Source organism: Terrapene carolina, unplaced genomic scaffold (genome assembly GCF_002925995.2).
Source record: "Terrapene carolina triunguis isolate 2854851 unplaced genomic scaffold, T_m_triunguis-2.0 Scaffold21, whole genome shotgun sequence".
Taxonomy (NCBI): Eukaryota; Metazoa; Chordata; order Testudines; family Emydidae; genus Terrapene; species Terrapene triunguis.
This window is the reverse complement of record NW_020664372.1, coordinates 42,410,619-42,433,033: the sequence shown is the minus strand read 5'-3', so window position 1 is coordinate 42,433,033 and position 22,415 is coordinate 42,410,619. Positions and strand designations below refer to the sequence as shown.

Sequence of the window (22,415 nt, the reverse complement as noted above, 5' to 3'; positions counted from 1 at the left end):
CAGCTGTCTCTCAGCCTGGGCTCAGCTGTCACCTCTTTACATCTCTTGTTCTTGGAGCCCCCACTCCTGGGCAAGCTCACTGTCCCCTGTGGCAGTTGAACTCACTCCTGGGTTCCTTTCTGAGTCTAATTACTCCAGTCCCTGGCACTGTTGCTTAGGTCCAGCTACAGGGCACAGCTGGAGAGCAGATGGCCAGAGCCCCTCTCAGGGCTGCATGTCCCTCTGCCCTAAACAAGGGGAAGGGGAAGGAAAGGCTAGTCACTGCCTTGGGGTGTGCTCTTGATGTCAGATATAGAGCAATCGCTTTGTGAGAAGTATTCACCCATGGTGGATAGGGTGTTTCTGTCTTTTATTTTTTTTTTTTTTTAGACAAACTACAAAGGCTTGTCTCTGACCCCAGCAGAAGTTGGTCCCACGGAACAGACGCTATCAGCACAACCCTGCCTCGCTCACAGAAAGACACACAGAGCAAAATCCCTTCCTGCCCCTGCCGTGCGCAGCCTGGTCTGCCTCGGCCCCCCGCCTCAGCGCGGCAGAGCTCCCCTCACGCGGCGCCTGTGGAAACGAGGGCAGCTCAGCGCGGCCCTGCCTTGTCCCGCCAAAGGCCCCGCCAGCTCACGTGACCTGCAAGGCCGTCTGGCAACCCCCCCGTGCGTGGGAGGGACGCGGTGCCTCCTCTTCTCCCTTCCCCCGTGTCACCGGGCGATTCGCTGGGGGAACGTCAGGCCCCAGCTGCGGCGCGGGGCCGGAAGGGTTTGGGACGCGCACCTCGGACAGACGCTCGATATAACGGGCCGCGCGTGAACCGGAGACGGCTGGAGTCTCCCCCGCCGTGAGTAGCGACCTGTCCCCGCCACAGGCACCGGCGCTCGGGGTTTCTCGCTCTGCTGGCAGAGCCGGGCCCGGCCCTACCCTGCCGCCCGCCCCTTGTCTGCGTCCCAACGCTCTGCGGTCGGAGGGTGCGTTACAGGACTGCACGTCCCGCCCCCCGGGGCCGGTAGAAGGTCGCACGGCGCGTTCGGTCACCGCGGAGCCGCGGCCGCTCTCACCCCGCAAAGCTAAAATCGCCTCGGGTGGGGCCCCTCCCTCACGCGCCCGCCCCGCCCTGCCCGCGGCTAATGGTACCGGCAGGACTGGGCCCGTAACTGACCTCTGCCCGCTCCTCTCTAGTGCGATCCCTGAAACAGGGTGGGGGCATAGGGACAAGGTGACGCGTTTTAGCGTCAAGGGCAATTTAAATCCTACACTTATTAGCCGGACCACTTTAGCGACGTCTTAAAAAGTTAACCTGCATATTTATGGCAACTAGGTTGTTAAATACTTTTACTGCTCCTGAGGGAATTCCGTGCCAAAGAAATAAAAATTTTGCACAATTCTGCGAATTGTGTTTGTAAATAAATAAATGTGGAGGCTCCAGCAGGGAAATGGGGAGCACAGGCCACTGGCTGCACAGAGATGGGAGATCACTGTACAACTCCCCCTCGGACAGGGAGGTGAGGCTGCACCTGACACTGACACAGTGCAAGGGCTGACCCTGCCCCTCCAGGCCAGACACACCAGATGTGGGCAGGCAGGCTCAGCCCAGCAGGCTCCTGGGGGGGGGGAATCCAAGTGCCGGGTGAGAGGGTTCTGTGTGAGGCAACCTGGCTGCTGGCAGCTTGGTTACAGCTGTGGGGGGATCTGGATGAACAGGGGCTGGTTGGGAGGTTCTGGGTGCAGGGGCATTGGGACTCTGCAGTGGGGTCCAGGGAAAGGTGGTTGGGGCTCAATGGGGAGGGCAAGGGGGTTCAGAGTGGGGCTGGGTGCAGCTGGTTGGGGCTCAGAACGGTGGGGTGCATGACCGCTCTTGTGGCTTTCCTTTGCTTCCCCAGCAGCAAGTCATTTTTCTGCAGACGCAAAGAAATCTGGAGCGAAGGGGACCATGAATTCTGCACATGCGCAGTGGCAGAGAATTCTCCCAGGAGCAATGTTAATGACAGTACTGTAAAATTACATTGTAGGGGGAAAAACAAATACAATCAGATACTATGCTTCCCGCCCTCCCCCTTGCAGGCTTCTAGTAATATGCAGCAAGTGGAAACAGCCTTCTGTAGCGCCATCTTAGATATTGACAATGTACCAGTGGTGAAATGCTATCATATTTGGAAGAAGGAAATCTACCTTGTAAACACATTCATTGTGGTAGCATCACTATTTTGGTATCCTGGGAAGAAAGTGAGTACAGCATGATTGCCTTTAGTAATGTGTTTGTACTTGAGGAATGCAGATTATGAACTTCTTATAACAAACTTTGACAGACCTGCCTCTCCTTTCACACATTATCTGATAATTTTATTAAAACCATGGTAATCCCATCATCCCTGAAGAACTGTTTTCAGTTATTTTATGTCCTCAAGATTTCAGCATCTGGCTTCAAGTATACAGCAAACAGAGGACTCATTCTACAGTCCGTTTCTAGTGATGTTTACCAGAATTTGGCTGTGGAAGATTGGATTCATGACAACATGAATTTAGAGAACAGACAGGTTCTTTTCCTTTGGAGAAATTCTCCCACTGTGGTGATTGGGAGACACCAGAATCCCTGGCAAGAGTGTAACCTCAAGATAATGAGGAAGAAGAACATAAAACTGGCTCGAAGGAGAAGTGGGGGCGGAACGGTTTACCATGATCTGGGCAATATCAATTTTACTTTCTTCACATCCAAGAAAAAATACGAGAGAATGGAAAACCTAAAATTAGTTGTTAGGGCTCTAAAAGGCTTGCGACCCCAGTTAGATGTGCGTGCTACAGCCAGATATGATCTCTTGCTAGATGGGAATTTTAAAATCTCAGGTACTGCTGCAAAGCTAGGAAGGACTGTTGCTTATCATCACTGCACTTTACTATGCAGTGCAGATAGGTTTATTTTATCTTCTGTACTGAAGAGTCCTTACAAGGGGATAAAAAGCAATGCCACTCCTAGCATGCCTGCTTTAGTGAAAAATCTCTTTGAAGAGGATCCTACTTTAACATGTGAGATGGTCATGGATGCTGTTGCTGCAGAATATGCAAGATGCCATCAAATTGACCATCATATTACCCTAATAAACCCAGCTGATGAGATAGTGTTTCCTGGAATTAATAATAAAACCAAAGAACTACAAACCTGGGAATGGATATATGGCAAGACACCAAAATTTAGTATTAGCACTTGCTTTAACATGATGTATGAACAGTCTCTCCTTGAAGTTCAAGTGGATATTCATGTAAAGCATGGGAGAATTGAAGTTTGTAACATAGATTTGCCAGAGCAGTGGCTGCCACCAGCAATGTGCAATGAACTAGAGAAAAACCTAATTGGCAGTAAGTTTTGCCCCAGTGAAACCACAGCATTAGCAAGTGCTCTGCTGAGAATATGTCCACAAAACTATGAGTTACACAGCAAGTGGAGTCTCTTATGTGAGAATGTGATGACACTAATGTGATTTTCATAATGAAAGTGTAAGTCACATCTTTGATACTAACTAGTGCATGATTTACTAAAATTGTAAAATAAAATCTGGTTATTTTCAGTATGTTGTGCAAGTTGATTTTATAGGAGTAAGCTACTACTGAAGTAACTTTCTTTTGATTTATCGACTAAAGTTATTGGAGTCTAGTGCTTTAGTTCATGACTGATTGTGTAACTACTAATTAGACTGATCATAAAACTAAATTTTATGTTGTCAGCACTGTCAACATGAAACAATTTCTCAATTACTGAAGATTAAACATGTACTTAGTCACCCAAATACATGAAGATACTTCAGACTAGATCTATATGCTAAGAGTTCACATCTCAGAGGCAGTGACTTACTGGAAAGCTATACTGGATTTGGACAGAATGACAGTTCATTTTAAAAAGACTGTAAAGCCACTAGTCTAATATGAGGCATTTTGATACGTTTTGGTAACTTCTGAGAGCTTAAAGTTAAATGTATACATGGAGTATCTGCTTTGTCTACATGTTAGGCTCTAAATTAAATTTTATTCTAGACTTTCATTTTATGGTCTAAATTAAAAATAGTAAAGTTTGCATGTTAACATCATGAAAAAAATCAGTATCAGTAAATAATGGGCCATGGACTTGCGACCAGCTCAGATACCATGCAGGAGAACTGCATTTTGATTCCGGTGTCTTGCTCTCTGGTCCTTAACTGGAAGGATAATGGCCACAAAGCAGGACCACACATTTAGATAGTCTGATCAAGTATGGCACATTCTGTTCAGTTATCTTCCATTTATCGGTATGTGGGCCCCTCAATACATGTACTGCCATTAGTAATCAAATAAGTTAATCACTGAAACAGAAGGCTTTTGAAGGCTGTTAAACTGTAGTGTGATTGCCAATTGGTATTTCACAGAGGACTCTGCACAAATATTCACTGATTTTACAGCTCTCCACCTTGTTTAGAAGGAAACAATTGGCCTTAATTATCTAGTTAAGTAAGCTACAGTTTAACATGGTGATTTCCTTCAATCCTATTGTTTTTTCTTTAAAGTATAATACTAAAGACAGTTGCCTAACTTCTGTATATTTGGATTTTCTGTGTTGAATCAAAAACATTTAAGTTTGTGGAGTCCGTACAATTTACAGAAACGTAACTAGTCTAAGCACTTGTGAACTTTCAGCACTGCTAATTCATCAAATTTGATAGAGTAGACCCTCAGAGTTTACGACCACCTTGGGAATGGAGGTTGTTTGTAACTCTGAAATGTTCGTAACTCTGGACAACGTTATGGTTCTTTCAAAAGTTTAGAATTGAACATTGGCTTAATACAGCTTTGAAACTTTACTATGCAGAAGAAAAAAGCTAATTTTAACCATCTTACTTTAAATGAAACAAGATCGGAAACAGTTTCCTTACCTAGGCAATTTTTTTTAAACTTTCCCTTTTTTTTAGTTTACATTTAACACATTACTGTGCTGTACTTGCTTTGTCATCTCTGCTGCTGCCTGATTGCGTACTTCCGGTTCCAAATGAGGTGTGTGGTTGACCAGTCAGTTTGGAACTCTAGTGTTCATAACTCTGAGTTTCTACTGTACCTTGCTTTAAAGTGTTACCCCACTTAGTTTAGAAATTCTATCAATTCAAACTGCAAGTAATCAAAAATATAAAAAAATATAGTTTATTCCATAAAAAATGTACACTACATGTAATTGAGAGAAATTAAAAGCAGGCATTTAAAGCTTGTAAGAGCAGTAATTAAATAACAGAAATATTTGGTCATGTTTTCTTTGTATGTTTAGTATGAAAGACATCCACTGTTGTTTCATGACATGGTCTCAAATCAAAATCACAGTATCCAAGGCAAAAACGACCCTACAGAAAGGAACACAATTTTAGAATAAGCCACTTTGTAGTTCAAATTCATTCAAAAGAAAAGACACACATACCTGTGGTTTCTTAAAATAATCAAGCCCTCTTCCAATCTTAATCATCCATCCATTGTTGAATCTATTTAAAAATTCACAATGTTATTCCATCTTCACAAGTTTACAAACTGTGGGTACATTTAACATAATTAGAAAAAAAAGACCTTAGTCATATCTACAAGTTATGCAAATTGCTCCTACCATTTCAATCACAATTTCTAGCTAGAGTAAATGTCAACTGTATAATACAGTAACTCCTCACTTAAAGTCGTCCCGGTTAACGTTGTTACATTGCTGATCAATTAGGGAACATGCTCGATTAAAGTTGTGCAATGCTCCCTTCTAACGTCGTTTGGCAGCCGCCTGCTTTGTCCACTGCTTACAGGAAGAGCAGCCCCGTTGCAGCTAGCTGGTGGGGGCTTGTAACCAGGATGGACCGGCAGCCCCCTAAGTTCCCGATGCTGCAGCCGCCCAGCAGGCTATCAATCCGCAGTTCAGCTGTCCCTCCCCCCACTGCCATGTGCTGCTCCTGCCCTCTGCCTTTGAGCTGCTCCCAGAGACTCCTGCTTGCTGTGCCGGGGGGGAAGGAGAGAGGCTAATGTCAGGGTGTCCCCCTCCCCCCTGCTCCTGCACCCCACTTACCCCTTCTCCATATAGAGCAGGGAGGGGACACGGACAGAGAGAGCTTGGGGCAGCAGCTGCTGTCTCAACTTCCTGATCCACTTAAAAAGACAATGCAGTTAAGAGTGGGGTCAGCTTACTTAAAAGGGCAGTGTGCATCTCTCTCTCTCTCTCCCACACACAAGGTGTGTGTCTGTCTGCTATGCTGTCTCCCCTCCCTCCTGTTCGTGCTGCCTTGATGAGAGGCTACATTAACAACAATGTGTTAACCCTTGAGGGCTCAGCCAAGTGCTAGTTCATCATTTAGCAGCAAGGCATTCCCTGGGAAATATCCCTCCCTCTTCCACCCTCTAACTTCACCACCTCAACCAAGCTTCACAATCATCATAGCTGTGAACAGTATTAAATTGTTTGTTTAAAACGTATACTGTGTGTATATCTATATAATATATAGTTTTTTGTCTGGTGAAAAATTTAAAAGTCGCATTTTTCAGGAACATAACTACAACGTTAAGCGAGGAGTTACTGTACAGCAATGTCTTGTTTTAAAAACTAGATCCCAGCGGTCCCAATGTTGAACACAGTATAAAACTATGAAGAACTTACTTTACTGGATAAAGTAACTGCCTTCTGCTTTGAATGACATTTGTAACCATGGTTATAAATAATTTGTCAGGATTAAATAATTTGAAATTAATTCGTTTTCTGCATCACCAACCTTATTTCTCGATCATGAATTGAAGATGAAAATGAGACATTCAGTGTCACTCCATAGTTCTTTAGTGATTGCTTTATTTCTTCTAGACTACTTGTCTGCTGACTCTTTCCACTGCCCTGTTAAGAGTAAAAGTTGTTTTTTCATCATGCATGTTCCAACTGTGTCCATTTATCTTCTTCAATTCACTAACACCACTTTGTTCTTATACTTTTTTTGCCAAGTCTCAAAATGCTTATGAAGGCAGATAAGTTATACTCATTTTTGCAGATGGGATGACTGAGGCACATTGACTGCCATGGCCAAAATCACATAGCAAGCCAATGACAGATTATGGACAAGGACTCAGTTCTCCCTCCTGGTCCCATGCTCTAACCACTAGATATGCTGCCTCCTCCCCAGTACACTGAATTATCTGTCCAGACTAAGATTTGGGCTAGAATGAGTACAATGACAACGAGAGGGTTTATTCTTGTCATAACCCCAAAATATCAAAATGTATCCAGGCCTTCCTAATTATAAAAAGTCTCCCAACAGAATTTATTTAAATGGTGTTTCTTACAATAGACAGTCACCATGGACAATATAAACATCTTTCTTCCAGGGTCACTTCCACTTAGGATTCCACATAAGTAGAACTTAGCAAAATATTTGGAATTACACTATTCAGTGTTTATGTTAAATCCTCTTGACCTGCTTGCATCTCCTGTTGAAGGAGGGAGGGCCTCAGACTGACAAATATTGGTAAATATGAATAATAGATGTTATACATGAAGTTTAGATACTTACTTCATCATAGGAAGTGAGGAGGTGGATAGTTTTCACTTTGCAGGGCCCCTTAACAAGCATCTCACAGAATCGTAAGAAGTTGTAGAACTGTAAGAGTTAGTTTGATTATTTAATAACTGAAAAAAATTATAGTTTTATATGTAAGCTACTTTCAAGATCCACTTGCCTGGTGAACGTGTCTAATGTATGGATCCTCTACCCAAACTTCTGTAACAGTCTCATTAAGGTAGTCTTGGAAAACCTTCTCATAGCTGAAACCAGTTGCATTTTCTTCAATTTTAATTTGCTGGTGGTATTTACCATCTAAAAAAGAAGCATCCCTCACCAAACAAGACAGTGCAATCATACATATGTATTCTATAAAGCCTAGGTAACTGTATTGTAACTTCAGATGTACAAGTGCATCATTTCATGAACATTTTAAAAAATGTACAGTACTTCATACCTTCTCTTTCTTTTTCAATATGTTTTTTAATTGCTTCAGCTCTCTCCATGTAGTCAGATATTTTTTGTCTGTAGTGAGCTTTTTTTGTTTCATCTTTTGTAGCTGTGAATCAAAAATATTCAGATTATCTCAAAAAAGGAGGACAACTACGTCTGGTAATTATTCCCCAGGATAAAAAGTCCTCTGATATTTTTTTCATTCAACAGTCTATAGGAGAGGAGAGAAATCCTTTACTGGACTTACATCCATGTCCAAGAGCCAGTCCCTTTACTGGTTAGTTCTCAATATTTTTCATTGTGTGTACCTATGCTTGGCAGAATTTGATTTTTTAAAAATAATTTTGACTGATAATATCAATGTTTATTTTAAGCACTTTTAAAATTTTCACAGTTCCAGAAAATTATGGGTGGGTGATGAGACAACAATTATTTAATGACAGTAGGTGTTGAGATTCAACAAGTTAAAGCTTTTTAATGGTTAAAACACAAATTATCAACATCACATGTCAAAATATGCAAATTAAATATTCTTAAGTGAAACTCTAAAGTTCTCAAGCAGATTTTTTTTTACATTATTTCTGTAAGTTTTGATTATTATTCATGGAAATACTTCGTCAGTACACAAATATTTAACGTATTTCTGGTGAAATCAACCCTTACCAACATTTATCAATAAAAATCTAAACCTTCCAAACCTACATATACCCCAGAATAAGCTTCTTGAACCACAGGGTGTGTGTGTGTGTGTGTGTGTGTGTGTGTGTGTGTGTGTGTGTGTGTGTGTGTGTGTGTGTAAGAGAGGAATGTGTGTGTGTGTGAGTGAAAGAGAGGAATGTAATAGCTATGTACTAGACAAAAAAAGTAAGTGGGGGCCACTCAAACACAGCAGCCAACCAGCCTTTTGATTTTACTAAGTTTCCAGGAATGTTCTGTTTTTCCTAGGTCTGGTCTACACTTAAAATGCTACAGTGGTGCTGCTGTAGCACTTCAGTGAAGATGCTATCTACACTGACAGGACAGGTTCTCCCCAATGTAGGTAATCTCTCATGGACCTTGTGCTATTTACAGCGGGGGTTACGTCAGTTTAACTGCATTGTTCAGGGGTGTGGATTTTTTATACCCCCTGAGTGATTTAGTTATACTGACCTAATTTCCTAGTGTAGACCAGGCCTTAGTCATTTATGAACAGTGAGGCCCAACACAGGCACATATAACTGTAACATGCCCATCACCACTGCTCTAAGGGTTCAGCACATACATGAATGTTATTAGGGCTGGGCTAGTCTACAGGTAAAACACTTCAGTGGCACAGCTGTGCTGCTTCAGCGTAGACACTTCCTATGCCAACGGAAGGGGTTCTCCACCTCCCCAAAAACAAGGAGTCCGGTGGCACCTTAAAGACTAACAGATATATTTGGACATAGGCATCTGAAGAAGTGAGGTTTTTACCCACGAAAGCTTATGCCTAAATATATCTGTTAGTCTTTAAGGTGCCACCAGACTCCTTGTTGTTTTTGCAGATACAGACTAACACGGCTACCCCCTGATACTTTCCACCTCCCCAAGAGGCAGTAGTGGCACTGTCTACACGGGGATTTAGGTCAGCTTAACTACACCACTAGGGTTGGATTTTTCACACCTCTGACCAATGTAGTTAAAACAACATAATTTTCTAGAATAGGCCAGGCCTTAAAGAGGCAGCACCTGAAGGTCAGCCAGAGCTGGGCTCCCTCCCGCCACGCACCCCCCGAGAAAATGACAGCCCCCCACCCTCAAACGTTTGCAAGCTCAGGAGAGAGCAGCGTGAACTCTGCCACGGGGTTGCATTGGCGCTGCGGCTCCCGACCTTTCCCGGCGGAGCGGGGCGGGCAGGAAGCCAGCGCTGGGTGGGGTGGGCTCCAGCGCTGGAGGGGAGGTAGGGTCCAGCCCGCCGGTACCTTTCAGCACCCGCAGCAGCAAGTCGATCCCCTCCTGGTAACACACCAGCGACTCCTGGAAGCGGGACGCCGAGTCCAGCTCCACCGCCCGTTTCAGCGTCGCCACCGCCGGGGGCTCCAGCGCGGCCACGGCGCCCGGACCGGCCTGGGACATGCGGGCGGGAAGCGGCACGCAGCGGGCATCGAGCCCCCAGCTAGACCAAGCCTGCGCGCGCCAGCAGCAGCCGCCACCTCCGGGAGCCAGGCGGGGCGGGGGAGGCGGTGACGTGATTTTCAGGACCCAGAAGAATCCAAGGCGGTCGCCGGTGCCGCACTTTATTCCCTCCCCTCCCCTCGCCGGAAGTAGCCGGGGCGCGCGCTGCGTCTCGGAACCAAAGTGCGGCAGCTTCTGGGCACGGATTTTAGGGGCTGTCGGAATCCGGAAACGACATCGGGGGCCCAGATGGCGGCGGCGGTGCTGGGCTGCGTCGCTAAGAGACCCCCGGGCGCCTGGAGAGTGAGTGGGGCGCAGAGCGGGGGTTTCCCTGCGCTGGTCGTAGTGGGATTGTTGGGGGCCAGTTTCTCCAAGGGTAGGAAGGGCGGCATGAGAGCGGGACCCGGGCCTGCAGTCCCTGCCTCCCACTGCCCAGGCTGCTGCGCTCCGCTTCCCTGGTCCCTTGAGCCCTGGTGAAAGGGTCGCAGGACTGGGGCTCTTCCCCCTCCGAGCTATCCTGGGCCGCACTAGGGCGGGCTGCAGCCTGATTCCCCCAGGATCGTCCCTCTAGACCGGATCAGCCCCAGTGAGCTGCGCTGCCTGATCGCTCTCCGAGTGCGTGTCCCGGCTCTTGTGAAGGGCCCCACACACTCCTGCCGTTCTGCAGCCTCCGTTCTAGTGAAACCAGGGCTTGTGTCCTCATTTCACTACAACACCCGGAGCAGAAACACAGGCTTTAAAAGGTTTCAAAAGTATTTGGTTTTCTTAAGCAAGAATATGCTAAATTTCTTGGTGTCAAAGCACCCACTGATGTAATAAGTGCACAGTATTGTATCGGTTATTCTGGTTGCACAATGGGACCCTGATCCTAATTCAGTCATTACACAGGTTTATGTACAATACAGACGTTAATAATTTTCTCCTTGAATAAGTTTGACAAATCATGCCATAACTTTTTTAGACTCTGGCAAAAAGCAGCGTGGAATCCCTGACATGGACAGGATGGATTCGCCATAAATTTACTAAGTCAAGAATTCCAGCTTCAGTAAGCACAATATTTAAAGATTTGAAAGCACATTTTGGGTTTGTTTATACCTTTAATTTTTTTAGTAAGACTAATTTGTAACTACTGAGCAATACCATTGTTAAACCAGAGAGATATGCACTCAGATTCTTGTATGAAAAGCCAGTGTCTGATTGTAGTTGATTTTATTTCTGAAATAGGGCAGTCTTGAGTAATAAGCCTGTCACAATCATCTTACAAATTTGGGTCCCAGTTCTACAACTGGACCTGTCTGTGCAGACCTCTGCTCTTATGTGTTCATGTATATGGTTGAAGAGTCATGCCCCCAAAGGCTAGACTATATATGATTGGAGGATCATGACCCCAAACTTTTTGTATCTTTCTGCAAACTGTCATGAGGAAACACTTGAAATAATGTTAGGTTATTTGGAGATTAGCTTTTTTTAATACTATGGTCATATGTTGCTGCTTTGCCCTTCTGGAAGGGAAATTTATTAGAAATTTAGGGGGGGGGTTGCCACATTTTCTTTCTAGTGAAAGACCAAAATATATTTTAAGGGAATATTTTTACAGCAAGACATTGTTGGATTCAGTAACTGTTGAAATGTTTAAAAATAAACAAACAAAAACATACCTTTTGTGAACTGCTTATTTGTAGGTATTTCAGCCACGGCCTTCAGATCATGAAAAATATGGAGGTGATCCTCAGCAGCCTCACAAACTGCATCTTGTCACTAGAATCAAAAGTGGAATAGGTCGTCCATACTGGGAAAAGAAGATAATACATGATCTTGGACTGGATAAAGTATACTTTCTAAATTATTTTATTTCATGTTTATCATGCACATCAGTAAAGTAATTAGCCTAAAAATTTAGGGCAAAATTCTTCTCTCAGATCTTCACCATAGTACACTGCTTTGATATTTTTTTGTCCTGTGGGACCCTGACTCTCCAAACATTTATGCATGTCCTTAACTGTACTACAGTGAGAAATCCCATTGAAATCAAAAGGACTACTCACAATAGTAAATTTGAGCAAATAGGTATGTATTTGCCTGATTGGAGCCTAGATGTATGGATCTCCCATGGATATTAATAGGAAATATGCATTTGTAAGGAAAGCAGAACACCAGCATTGAGACTGCTGTGCATAGCAGAGAATAACTTTGCCCGCTAGCCTTTAATAAAGCTGTTAAAATACAAATATTTTTATGACTGCTCATTAGTTCACTCTTCTTTGTTGGGTCATATTAATCAGTGCTTGTGAGTATTTGGACAGTCTGGGTGTATTAATGAAGATGTTAATGAATCCCAAAAGTGTAATAAATTTTAGCACACTTATTCTCAATAAGTGTGAATTTCCCAAAGTAGTTTAATTTTGTGTACCTATGTTCTTCTTTTATTGATATGTGAATTCTTCAATTGAATACATCAGTTCCTAGAGACATAAATTGCCTTTTCAAAGTGAGTTTGTAACATTTATTCTGCATTGTTTATAGGCAAATCAGCCCAGAGTGCACAAAAATATCCCATCTGTGAATGGAAAACTGAAAGTCATAAAGCATCTAATAAGGTTTGTTAACTCTTCCTTTAACCAGCAACAATTAAAATAACTTGTTAGCATAGTCCATGTTTTAAATAAATTCTCTTGTCTGTAGAATACAGCCCCTGAAACTACCTCATGGAATTCCAACAGAAGAGGAAATGTCAGATACCTTACTTAAGAGCACAGGAGAATTAGTAATTCGGCGGCATCTGAAACCTGTGGAACAAAAAGCAATTAAGTCATAGTATGCGCTGACTATTCTCACTTTTACAAAATAAATTATTTAACGGATAAATTGGGAGTTGTGTGTATTAATAAATTATTAAAATGGAACCCAGCCTGTCCATGGGTAGCACAGCTTACTGTCTCGCTATAAAAGTTTTGAGATAAGACCTTGAAACAATAGCGGGGGGTGGGGAATAGCTCAGTGGTTTGAGCACTGGCCTGCTAAACCCAGGGTTGTGAGTTCAGTCCTTGACGGGGCCACTTAGGGATGTGGGGCAAAAATCTGTCTGGGGATTGGCTCTGCTTTGAGCAGGGGGTTGAACTAGATGACCTCCTGAGGTCCCTTCCAACCCTGATATTCTATGGTTTGCCAGAAGGCAGCAAATGGCACACTGGGATGCCTACCCACCATGTACAGCACTTTACATCAAAAAAGAACTCCTGGAAAATATGTTCAGCGCAGACACAAGCAGCCAAATATGCAAGCGCATGAGTGATATACAAACTTCAGCAGCTGTATGCTAACATAACTTGTGTAGACATGGCCTGAGTGTGGGATACAGGGAGGCATCTATCTGTGCTTGCAATCTACAGCTGGGAATGCCTTTTCTGGAGTCAGGCACCTTAGATGCCTAAGCTGTTGCTTGAGAGGACAGAAGTTAAGCACCTGCCTGACTCCCACAAAAATGTATGTATGGGGGGGGGGGGGGGTTAGAGGAGGAGATGGGCAGGTGCCATCCTTTGTCCCAGTGTCAGAGCACTCACCCAGAATGTGGGAAACTGGTTCAGTTCCCCACTCCGCCTGACAAGGAGAAGGGATTTGAACAGGATTCCAACCTCAGGTGAGTGTTCTAACCATTGTACTATAGTCTCATTCTCTCTCTGGGCCCATTAATATTTAATACAACATAGAATGACTACAACAAGAGACCCACAACAGAATATGTCCTGGTGGTTAGGGTGCTCACTTGAAAGGTGGGAAACTCCTGTTCAAATCCCTTTTCTTCATTAGGCAGAGGGCGGAATTGAACTTGGGCTTCCCTCAGTCCAGCTGAGTACCCTAACCACTGGGCTCAAGGTTAACAGGAGTTGTCCTCCTCTGTTTTGTGTGGAGTAAGCCATGCTTAGAAAATGCCTACCCGATCAGGCCCTGATGCTGTTCCCCCATCTGTCTTCTGATTTGAGGATCGCACTGGGGCTTAGGCGTGAGATAGGCATCAGTATGCAGGCCCAGAGGCAAAAATGAGGTTCCTAGGGAACTTTTCAAGTGAAAATTTACTCAGTGAGTGAGTTTAGGCACCTACAGAGTTAGTTGGCAGCTCAGTGGGGGTTTTGTGGATTGCAGTGGTACCCACATTTGGGATTTAGGCACCTAAATTCCTTTGTGGAGCTGAGCCACCATCCCTTCTCAAGATGAATTATTGGGCTGGAGTCATTTCACCATGTCCATTGTGGATTTTTTTGGGGTGCAGCTGGGTAGCCACACCCTACAATAAAAGCTGAGTTAAAGAGCAAGAAGCCAATTTAGATAAACCCAAATTTTGTTTAAATGGCTTTATCAAGATACCTGAAAAATGACTGATTATATATGGGAACACAAACTTTTATTTACCTTTAAGAAGAAATGAAAGTCCTGAAAGTTCCATTTCTGTGCTCCTTTTTGGGTACACTTATTACTACCAGATTGTCTGGAAGTTAGATCGCATAGTGTTTGCAGCCTTTGATAAAGTTCTATTAAACTATGTGGATTCTTTAATTGAACACAGAACAGGTAAAGAATAATAATGTTGACTACACAAGAGGTGCTTTAGTGCAAAGCTCTCAGAGAGCTGTTCTGAACCTTTTTCAACTTGAACCCCCAAACCATACACTCTTGCCTTTGACCCCACCCCCAAACCACCAACTTTTCTCTACTATGACTCCACTACATAACCCAGAGTCTCTTGGGCTGTTTCAGCCAAAACATCCCAAAAAGCATACATAATCTGGTAATTGTTTTTTAAAGAGAAGTCATTCTTCCGCTCTACTCTGCTCTGGTTAGGCCTCAGCTGGAGTATTGTGTCCAGTTGTGGGCACCGCATTTCAAGAAAGATGTGGAGAAATTGGAAAGGGTCCAGAGAAGAGCAACAAGAATGATTAAAGGTCTTGAGAACATGACCTATGAAGCAAGGCTGAAAGAATTGGGTTTGTTTAGTTTGGAAAAGAGAAGACTGAGAGGGGACATGATAGCAGTTTTCAGGTATCTAAAAGGGTGTCATAAGGAGGAGGGAGAAAACTTGTTCACCTTAGCCTCTGAGGATAGAACAAGAAGCAATGGGCTTAAACTGCAGCAAGGGAGGTCTAGGTTGGACATTAGGAAAAAGTTCCTAACTGTCAGGGTGGTTAAACACTGGAATAAATTGCCTAGGGAGGTTGTGGAATCTCCATCTCTGGAGATATTTAAGAGTAGGTTAGATAAATGTCTATCAGGGATGGTCTAGACAGTATTTGGTCCTGCCATGCGGGCAGGGGACTGGACTCGATGACCTCTCGAGGTCCCTTCCAGTCCTAGAATCTATGAATCTATGAAAAAAAAGTTTATTGTGCCTGCTTTAAACAAAGGGGACACTTATATTCAGTGCTTATAAATTTGATGTCATTTAAAAAAATTCTAACTATATGTTCTTACTAAAAATTATGTATTGATCATTCTAGGAGTGTGTGTGTGTGTGTGTGTGTGTGTATATACAGCGCAGTAGAATGAGAGAGCCTGGAACATGGGGCCTGGTGCAAGGCCTGAGGCCTGAACCAAAGTCAGCAAAAGCCAGGCTATGAGCAAAAATCAGGCCCTGTCATAAAGCAGACACTTGCTTACAAGTTCACTGACTTGTACATGAACTTGGCAAAGGTATGACTAATGCTGCTAAAACACAGGCACTCCTAAGAAGTACTAGGTACAGGGTATTCATGTAAGGACATTCCAGAAGGCTAGTACAGATACACCGCAATATAGAGTTAGGATATAAACACAATCCTGGGAGATATTACAGGAACACACTGACCCCAAGTAAGACAAGGTTAGGAGAACAGGATGATTGACAGAGATGTTTTGTTTGAACCAACCAGTACAAGGTACAGAGTCGATAACTACATCAGGACTGTAATATGTAGCTTGTTCGTATCAATGTATAAAAGAGAAATCAGGAGGGGCACCTTTGTCCAGTCGAGGGGCTAGCAGAAAGTCCCGCTGCTGACTGAGCTGATCCACTGTGATGGGCATACATAAGTTAGTGTTCCTATAGAATCTATGGGATACTAGGACTGTGCTTCATTAACAATAAACTTGGCTGAGCTTCTTCATCACCAAACTGAGTCTGTGATCTTTCTGGATAGTTCTATCGAGATCTGCTGAAGCAGCTATCTGTGCAGAGCTGGGATGGGTACATGGAGAGAACACACGCATGCCAACTGACAACAAGCAGGAAGTTCAGTCCTGCCTGTGTGTGCTGGATCTGGTATTTGCAATGTTCCAAGGAATCCCTGTGATTCCATAAGCAAGTATTACAACTTTTGCCTGAGAAGAAATTTACAAGTCATGAAGATGAAACTGGAATCTGTGAGTACTTGACAAACATTGGGATGTTGCTCCCTGTGAATTAGTGAACTGATGAGAAAGCAGCACAGTACCTGGAAGTGTTTTTTGGATGGTGATGACAAAGCATTTTACCAACAGCTTTCCAGTGCAGATCATGGTTCTTATAGACAGTTATGTAAACAATTATACAAGGTGGGATTGGCCTTTTTGAAATACTGGGAGAAATGGCAAGCCGGCAAGGCCACAAGGAGGGGAATGCCTGCATAATGTGCATTTAGGAGACTGGTAGCATTTTTCCTACACCTGGCCAGAAGATGGCTTGAGTAAAGCAGAACATGCTGCTCTGGAGCTGGCAATACAGAGAGGGGCCTATGCCCAGTCCAAGCCATGAGAGAATCCTGTGTGAAAAGTCCATTTATAAATGGTTTAGCAGGGGAACTTCATAACTTCATCACCTGCTGGTGAAGGAAAATAATCTGCTGCCTATAAACCAGATTATATGCAGACTTCAAAATGTGAAAGCAGAAATCGGTGTTTCCTTAAAGGTATCAACTATTAATTCCCAGCCCCAGGATAACTTCTTAGCAGTTCTTAGAGAAAAGATTGCAAAAGAAGTGGCTCAAAAATTGGAGGAGGCTCAGATGTAAGCTATTCACAGATGTCCCCTGTCTCTCATCTGACCCCCTGGGTCAGATGAGAGAGACTGTTTCCCAAGTGGGTCCCAGCCCAGATGACATTTGCAGACAATGCAGAGGCAACAGACAATGGAGATGGAGTTGCCCAAGCAGAAGGAAGCCACACCAAAGGAAACGAGAATTTGATGCTGCAGTAGAGTCACCATCAGCAACTATTAAAAGGCCCATGTGATGAGCTGCTCAGATACCTGTTAGTATGTGTCTAGTGACATCAGTGGCTGGAAAATCACAATGCTGTTGGACTCAGGATCTGAAATAAGTCTGATCCATGGAGAACAGCCAGTGCCGAAGGGGAAGAAGATTTATTGTAGGAGTTAAATTGTTGACTATTAATCATCAACCACTGCAGACAACAGGAGATAGCCTGCTCCCACTGAACTTGGAGTCTCTTCATTCTAAATGGATTTTTGTTGTGGGGCCCAGTATTTCCAGTGCTGTTGTATTGCGAGTGGATTTCATCAGAGGGAATCATAGAAACTCCTGGGGTATTAATAGTACACACTTGTTCCTACACAACATTCAAATACCCGTGCTGGATGTGGGTGGGAGAATCCTGGGGAGGGCAACTCTTGGGGAGGGCTTAGAGGTGCCTGTACCACGCCTACAGAATGACAGCGAGAAACTGCTCCCTGTGATGACTTGGAATTAAGTTGTGGTGAAGAATTGGAGTCTGCAGCAACAAGGGCTGGGTTAAATATACAGGGGTTCCTCTTAACAATAAAAAACTGAACTAGCTTGAAACCCCCCCTCCCAGGAGAGTCTCTACGTTGTCATTCCCTGAATCAATGTGGACACACAAGGTCTAAGGCTTAGCCCCTAGATCTGCTCATCAGTGATTTCAGTTCTAGTAATCACTGAACAGAAACAAGGACTCTCCATTGAATCTAATCAGCTCTGTCTTTAACCACTGGAGAGGGGAGGATCAAAGGGTGTCTAGGACTCTTTAGGCAGAGTCCACACCACCAGCTAGGAACACCTGTCCCTATCTCCTCTCATTTTCAGTGGGATTTGATATTCCTACCTCCTACTTAGCAAGTGAGTTTAGGGTAACCACCTGAGTCACTGCACGTTAAGTCCTGTTCTGCTGCCCTTTACTCATACAGTCAGGATAGCAACATTTAATTACCCCTATATTCAATACTAAAGCGAACTGTAACCCAAAACCAGCCAAGATTGATCACTCTGGCAAAGCAGGTCTGTCTGCTACTCACTTAAGCAGAGTAGACGTGCAACTATGGTCTGCTCCTGAGGTCTTTTCCCCCAGTGCATCACTAGATGTCAGGGGAGAGCTTATTCAAACTCTGCTTACACTGGCAAATGTTGATCTATTCTTATTGCGCAGAGGCTGTTTCCTTGAACTAGCTTCTGCTGTGCCCCGAGTCGATCAAGCCTCTCACTTCACGTCTGGCTAACTTAATGGGTCCAGATAAAGTGGAGTGTGTCCTAAGCCACACACTTGACTGACTGTAGTAGCAGTACAAATAGCTGCACTCCATGAGCGGGCAGTCCTTTCTTATATGACCCAGTTGGCCACATAGAAAACATATAACCTAGTTCGCTTATCTCCTGGGTGCCTGAGGCATCAATACTTCCTGTGGGTTCCTAGATATAGAACTGTCCAATAATTTCTCTCTCCTTGTGTCCCCTTTGCCGCCACAGGGTTGGAATTCTCTGTCATCTTGTTCACCTGAGTATGGTCCCCTTGATCTAACCCCTTGTTTGGGCGATTTGGCATCACCGAATTCCATACAGGCCTATGTTCTCGTTACAGCTTCATTGGTAGAAGTCGACTGAAACCTCTGGACCCAGCTTTGGCCTCCATCAGGCAAGACCCTTAGAAATTATTCCAGGACTATAAGGTCCACTGCCTTATCCAATGAATTTATGTCGGGCTGCAACCAATTATGTTGCCATGTATCATAGCCATAGTGCCACCAAACTAGGGTGTATTCTCCCAGGGAAACACTTTACCCTAATCCAGAGGCAGTGTGCTTCTGGGGTCAGTCCCAGTCTACCTAGAATGGCCTATTCTCCCATTTGTGTAGGACTGCACCTGCTCATCAGACAAAGGTGGTAGGATGACTGAGCTTTTCCTGAAAGGAATGGGGCCACGTGAGCTGTCCAAGAGGATTCAATCCACCTTGTTGTGGCTGCTACCTTCTCGAAGGCACACAAAAACACCCAATTTTGACAGGCCCAGTACTGATCTGCTAGATTTCACTTCTCTGAAAACCACCTGCGTTCCTGGGTCCAATTCTCGAGGTAAGGCAGGAAATGTTCATGTTGAGCCTGCTGAGTTTATTGCTATTGTGAACATAAGAACAGCCATACTGGACCAGACCAATAGTCCATCTAGCCCAGTATCCTGTCTTCCGACAGGGGCCAGTGCCAGATGCTTTTAAGTTTACTTATCTGCTTTTAAATGTATTGTTGTCATTATCCAACCTTTGTTAACTTTGCAACTGAAAATATGAGTCTTTGAATCTTCCTTCACTTGCTAATAATATTCTTATTCAATTTCCATTTGATTAAAAGCATCTATCCCAGTCTCTAGGCATTTCTATGCAAAATTAATATATATACAGATAAAATCCCCAAATACTATCTGTTTACAGGCACATGTCCAGCTGCAATGAAAAATAAATTGTCAAACTAAATCACAAAAAGATTGAAAATACAGGCTTCCTTCCCCCCAAGAGATTACTTTCCTCTTTTATTTTTAAGACAGCAGCAAATATTGAAATAGGCATATGTTGTTTGAAATTTGGAAGGCAGATGATTAACAATAGCTAGACTGAGCAGCTTTAATAACTCAGAGAAATAATTAGATGGGGTAGGATCTTATTAATACTCTCATAACTATTTCTTTTGATATGACCAATGTTTTATTGATTACAGAATTTAAAAATCTGGTACCTGAGACTGCAAATCCTTATTTAAGCAAGTCTTCCCACTGCAGACAATGGGTATATTTACATCAGTAAGGTTTTGCAGGTTCCAGCTTCTAATTTCCCCAGATATACAGTGTCTCTTCTGAACACCTCACTAATTATTGTAAGAGCCACAATGTATTTGAAAAGGAGAGATCTCCCAGATTCAGTATCCGTTTCTCTTATAATACTTGGCTCGTGCAACGACATCATTGGCATAGTCATTGCCGGTTGTGCCAATATCCATTTTATCATAGGACTGGACGTTTCTTAGTCCTGCATTGTAGGCAGAAATCCCTCCTGAAACAAAAAAGGGACATTTTTAAAAACAGACTTAAAAGAAAAAATAAACAACAAATCCAGCCAGACCTGTCTTGTTTTTTTTTCTAGTGTGTTAAAAAAATTAAATAAAGCATTTAGTAGTGAATGAATTACTTTATTACAGTGTAACTGAATAAAAGGAGGCCATGTGAACGGTTTGCATAAATTCCTGAATCCAAACACAATCAGAGGGCTTTTGGGTTTTGACATGAACAAATGTCAGTAGGTTGGTGAACCTTCAGTATGCATTTGGCTAACCACATTCAAATAGAAGCCCTCAATCTTTGAACCAGGCCTGTTCTTAATAAAATATAAGACTCGATTACCATGTACTTTTCGTTCAGTCCTGCAAAGAACTGCATGGGAGAAAATTAAAACATGACCTCGCACTCCGTTCTTCTCCCCTTTCTGAATCTCTGCTCCATGTTGTACTGCATAATTTTGCAGTCCCCTGAAGATCTGTTTAGCTCCTAAAAATGCACCTCCCGCCCACACAACTGTAAAGATATAAGGTGAACTCTGGGACTCGTTCAAAGATGCTGAAAAATTCTCATTGACTTCAAAGGCACCAGGATTTCACTCATGGTGAAGTAGTAGAGGCCCAAATGTCAATATAAACTAGATGGGGGGGGGGGGATTTATAAATATTCCCCATGTAGTGTTGGAAATCCAGCACACAACATTGTGCTAAAGAATGGGACAAAATACTGAAACTGACTAATCTAGTTTCACTGCCCAAACTACGGGAAATCAAAAGTAGACAAACAGCACCAATGGTTAAAAATTATGATACTTAGAATATTAAGCATTTAAAAATATCAGTAACATAAGAAACTTTTAACATGATTTTTGTCCTAGAGTTTCCCTTAGCTCCTGGACTGAATGCCGTCTATACTGTACCTTTCAGCTGTTGTTCCTTTGTCCATCTGGGGAACTTTTTCTGGATTCCCTTAATCATAGCAACAAGGATGCCTGTCCCCTGAAGGAGATGTGCCTCACTATTCCATCGTCCAACCAATTTATGGTAGCGTTTATCAACCTAGAAGAGCCAGAGAGAACATTACTTCTCAAAAAGATGATGTGTTTATGTAAGCAGAGTCAGGATGAGCTCTACCCTGACATCTGGTGGTGAATTATGGCGAGTGTGGAAAAGAACTCCAGGGGCTGATCTTGTTTGCTTAGGCACACCCACTCGCCTGATGGAACAACAGCAACTGAAAGTGATTACTTTGGCTGGTATGGGATCCCCAATTTCTCTATTATTGGGGCGGGAAGAATAAAGTTTTGTTACCCTGATTCTGTGAATCAAGGCCAGTGGAACTGTTGTATGACAGAAGGACTGAGTGAGTCCTTCACCATTACCTAAGTAGCACTTGCTTGACAAGGGGCATGGGTTACAAAACCCAGTGAATTGAGAGAGGATGGGGACAGGTATTTGTACCTGATGGTATGGGCCCCCTCTGAGGGTTTGAAACACCAATTGCACCACCTCCTCTCTCCACTGTTGAATGTCAGAGCTAACTTTGATTCCATTAGGAGTCTAGTTACAGGCTGCTGAGCTGAATTCACTTTGGGCCAATGGTGCACTAGCACTGGGGCTCCCCTACTATACTATGAGCTGAAATCACTATGAGCTGAAATCACAAAAGAGCTAAAGTTATTAAGAGCTGAGATCACTGAGTGCTGTGTTAACTAGTGGGGGAGCCTGAAGCTATATTGCTCAGCAGCTGGTGGAGCAATTTGTGGGGACGACTGGAGGAGCAGCGAGTGGTGTGGGGCCGGTTGGAGTGGCCCAAGGAACGGCGAGCGGAGCTGTTTGTGGGGATGGCTGGAATGGCTCACAGGTCGCGGAGCGGAGCAGTTTGTAGAGCGGAGCAGTTCGTGGGATGGCAGGAAAATGGACTGGCTTGTGGTGAAGGCTGCGGCGGAACCCCCACGGAGAAACAGACGGCTGGCCAGCCTCGGATCACGTAAGGTGCCCCTTAACACCCTGTGTGCCCCCCCCC

General features: G+C 43.8%; 3 protein-coding genes across 4 annotated transcripts; 2 read left to right on the top strand and 1 right to left on the bottom strand.

The window, feature by feature from the left end:
• Positions 1 to 875: 875 nt before the first annotated feature.
• Positions 876 to 4,690, top strand: LIPT1 (lipoyltransferase 1). The gene is made up of 2 exons (XM_024213253.2): positions 876 to 959; positions 1,875 to 4,690. The coding sequence occupies exon 2, from the start codon at positions 2,343 to 2,345 to the stop codon at positions 3,462 to 3,464; it is 1,122 nt and encodes a 373-aa protein (XP_024069021.1). The 5' UTR covers positions 876 to 959; positions 1,875 to 2,342; the 3' UTR covers positions 3,465 to 4,690.
• A 466-nt stretch (positions 4,691 to 5,156) lies between these two features.
• On the bottom strand, positions 5,157 to 10,124 carry MITD1 (microtubule interacting and trafficking domain containing 1). Of its 2 annotated transcripts, none has more exons than XM_024213494.2 (7): positions 9,902 to 10,124; positions 7,966 to 8,067; positions 7,687 to 7,823; positions 7,521 to 7,607; positions 6,735 to 6,850; positions 5,417 to 5,477; positions 5,157 to 5,342 (listed from the first exon to the last, which is right to left on the bottom strand). In XM_024213494.2, the coding sequence occupies exons 1-7, from the start codon at positions 10,053 to 10,055 to the stop codon at positions 5,247 to 5,249; spliced, it is 753 nt and encodes a 250-aa protein (XP_024069262.1). In that variant the 5' UTR covers positions 10,056 to 10,124; the 3' UTR covers positions 5,157 to 5,246. The 2 variants fall into 2 exon arrangements, with proteins under 2 accessions (XP_024069262.1, XP_024069268.1); XM_024213500.1 differs by having other exon boundaries at positions 9,948 to 10,016.
• A 145-nt stretch (positions 10,125 to 10,269) lies between these two features.
• On the top strand, positions 10,270 to 12,959 carry MRPL30 (mitochondrial ribosomal protein L30). Its single transcript, XM_024213508.3, has 5 exons — positions 10,270 to 10,397; positions 11,056 to 11,139; positions 11,777 to 11,923; positions 12,618 to 12,691; positions 12,777 to 12,959. The coding sequence occupies exons 1-5, from the start codon at positions 10,344 to 10,346 to the stop codon at positions 12,907 to 12,909; spliced, it is 492 nt and encodes a 163-aa protein (XP_024069276.1). The 5' UTR covers positions 10,270 to 10,343; the 3' UTR covers positions 12,910 to 12,959.
• The last annotated feature ends 9,456 nt before the right edge of the window (positions 12,960 to 22,415 follow it).

Excerpts from the sequence above, each read along its gene's own strand:
- MRPL30 (XM_024213508.3), top strand. The coding sequence starts at position 10,344 with ATGGCGGCGGCGGTGCTGGGCTGCGTCGCTAAGAGACCCCCGGGCGCC. Across the intron at positions 11,924-12,617 it reads ATGATCTTGGACTGGATAAA|GCAAATCAGCCCAGAGTGCA; the intron begins GTATACTTTCTA and ends CATTGTTTATAG. Across the intron at positions 12,692-12,776 it reads GTCATAAAGCATCTAATAAG|AATACAGCCCCTGAAACTAC; the intron begins GTTTGTTAACTC and ends TCTTGTCTGTAG.
- MITD1 (XM_024213494.2), bottom strand. The coding sequence starts at position 10,055 with ATGTCCCAGGCCGGTCCGGGCGCCGTGGCCGCGCTGGAGCCCCCGGCG. Across the intron at positions 8,068-9,901 it reads GCTGCTGCGGGTGCTGAAAG|CTACAAAAGATGAAACAAAA; the intron begins GTACCGGCGGGC and ends TTTGATTCACAG. Across the intron at positions 7,824-7,965 it reads TATTGAAAAAGAAAGAGAAG|ATGGTAAATACCACCAGCAA; the intron begins GTATGAAGTACT and ends CTTCTTTTTTAG.
- LIPT1 (XM_024213253.2), top strand. The coding sequence starts at position 2,343 with ATGGTAATCCCATCATCCCTGAAGAACTGTTTTCAGTTATTTTATGTC.